The sequence below is a fragment of the Solanum lycopersicum genome, chromosome 4 (genome assembly GCF_036512215.1).
Source record: "Solanum lycopersicum chromosome 4, SLM_r2.1".
NCBI classification, from domain to species: domain Eukaryota; kingdom Viridiplantae; phylum Streptophyta; class Magnoliopsida; order Solanales; family Solanaceae; genus Solanum; species Solanum lycopersicum.
Genome location: NC_090803.1, coordinates 55,438,214 through 55,440,065, shown reverse-complemented (window position 1 = coordinate 55,440,065; position 1,852 = coordinate 55,438,214). Strand labels below are relative to the sequence as shown.

Sequence of the window (1,852 nt, the reverse complement as noted above, 5' to 3'; positions counted from 1 at the left end):
TATCAGCACACAAGCAGATAATAACTCAAATTACACTACAAATCACTAGATATAATGATATGCCACAGCTCTCTCCTGACCATGTGAAGCAGATTAAGATACCAATAAGATCCGGTCTAAAAACCCATCATACATAAGTGAAACATAACAGAGCCAGATCTGTAATTATTGCATCAAGTATCAAAACTTTCTTGAGCTCATCTCCAAAAACTCCTCTGTACAGAAACTTGTCTTGTTCAACTTGAATCACATACTAAAATACAAGTGAACATTAACGAAAACATACTTACTCTTTCTTTTTTTGTTTTTTTGAGAAGGGATCAAACTAGTCGTAACACAACAACACTCCCTGGAAAGGGTATCTCCAAATAACCAAGACACATAGCAGAAGAAGCTAAGCACCAATTCCATATTATTCACGCCCACTTTATCAAAAGATCAAACTTTACCACAGCCTAATATTAGCACAACCAGAAACAATGGACCCTAAAGCTCTCTCACTACAACAATAACGAAGAAGGAAGTAATTGTACAACAAGACATCCAGTGTAATCATAAATCAGTGTAATCCCACAAAAGGAAACCATTGTAAAATCAATAGCAATTCCAATCATAAGGATCAAGCTGAGCATGCTTTTTCATAAAAACAAAACATAAAATATATATGATATCCAAAATAACAACCCCAGAGTAGCATTAACTTGGAAGAAAAAGATAAGATAAAAGATTACATCCCCAGAAACAAAAGAAAAGAAAACTAAAAAAGTGGGTTCGATATTATTCATATGATGCCCACCATCAGAAAACTATATCATCATCCCTAAAAATGAACTCACTTCTTAAGACTCCCACGAATACCAGGTTTAGGCTTGTTGCTTGATTCAGCAACAACAGTAGCATGAAGATTGTTGAGTTTTGTTTCATCAAAAGCAACTTTTGGGTGTTTTGCATCATGATGGATCTTCATAGACTTGATATCAGGTGCAGTCACTTTGCAAAGAGGACATTCAAGCTTGGCATGTCCACCTTTTTCAATACCAGACCTGTCGGCTAACCCAGCCTTACCGCCGCCCCTGTTAGTCGTTGCTGCATCGATCTTTGCAGCTAATTCTTTCGCTGTGTGCTTCTTTGGCTTTGCTTTTCCTGTCATGGTGATTGAATGAATGAATGGGTACTCGGCGAAGGAAACTGGGGAGAGAAAACCCTAGGGTTCGTTCGTTGATTTTGTTTTCTATCGAATGTATTGTATGTATAAAGGGCCTTTTTCGCTTTGTTTTTACCTTGCCCGGAAAGAATTTGTATGATCTCAATTTTACTCTGAGTAATTGTCTTATACAATAACATTAACCCTTGTTTATATGGTATGTCAGCGCAGACCCAACGTATATTAATTTTTTTCTTTTAATTTATACGATATAAAATAAAATTTAAAAAAGTGAACTAAATTTTTCATGTGTTTTCTAGAAAAATAATATTTTAAATTGTTAATTATGTACCTTTTATTAGAGTTGTCAATATGGACTACCCTACCCCATTCGGGGTAACTCATATTGGCTTCGATATTTTACGGGTCAGGCCATGCTAGCCAAATTTTTTTTGTGAACCAGAAAACGACCGGCCCAACCGACAAGTACGTAGGTTACAGGCTTGTCGGGTCATCCTACTTTATTTAAAAATTATATTATATTTAGAATTATTAAATTAAATTATAAATTATAATTTAAATATATTATCATAAGTATCGAAAAACAATATTATTGTTAATCTTACTACTTTTTAATGAAATCCACAAATAAAATTATGTTTATAATATTTATTAAGATTTTTTTTCACGTAAAAATATAAATATCTA

At 33.7% G+C, this 1,852-nt stretch overlaps 1 protein-coding gene across 1 annotated transcript; it reads right to left on the bottom strand.

Annotated features, from left to right (window-relative positions):
- Positions 1 to 549: 549 nt before the first annotated feature.
- Positions 550 to 1,290, bottom strand: LOC101256581 (protein METHYLENE BLUE SENSITIVITY 1). Its single transcript, XM_004237334.4, has one exon. The coding sequence runs from the start codon at positions 1,148 to 1,150 to the stop codon at positions 833 to 835; it is 318 nt and encodes a 105-aa protein (XP_004237382.1). The 5' UTR covers positions 1,151 to 1,290; the 3' UTR covers positions 550 to 832.
- Between the last annotated feature and the right edge of the window lie 562 nt (positions 1,291 to 1,852).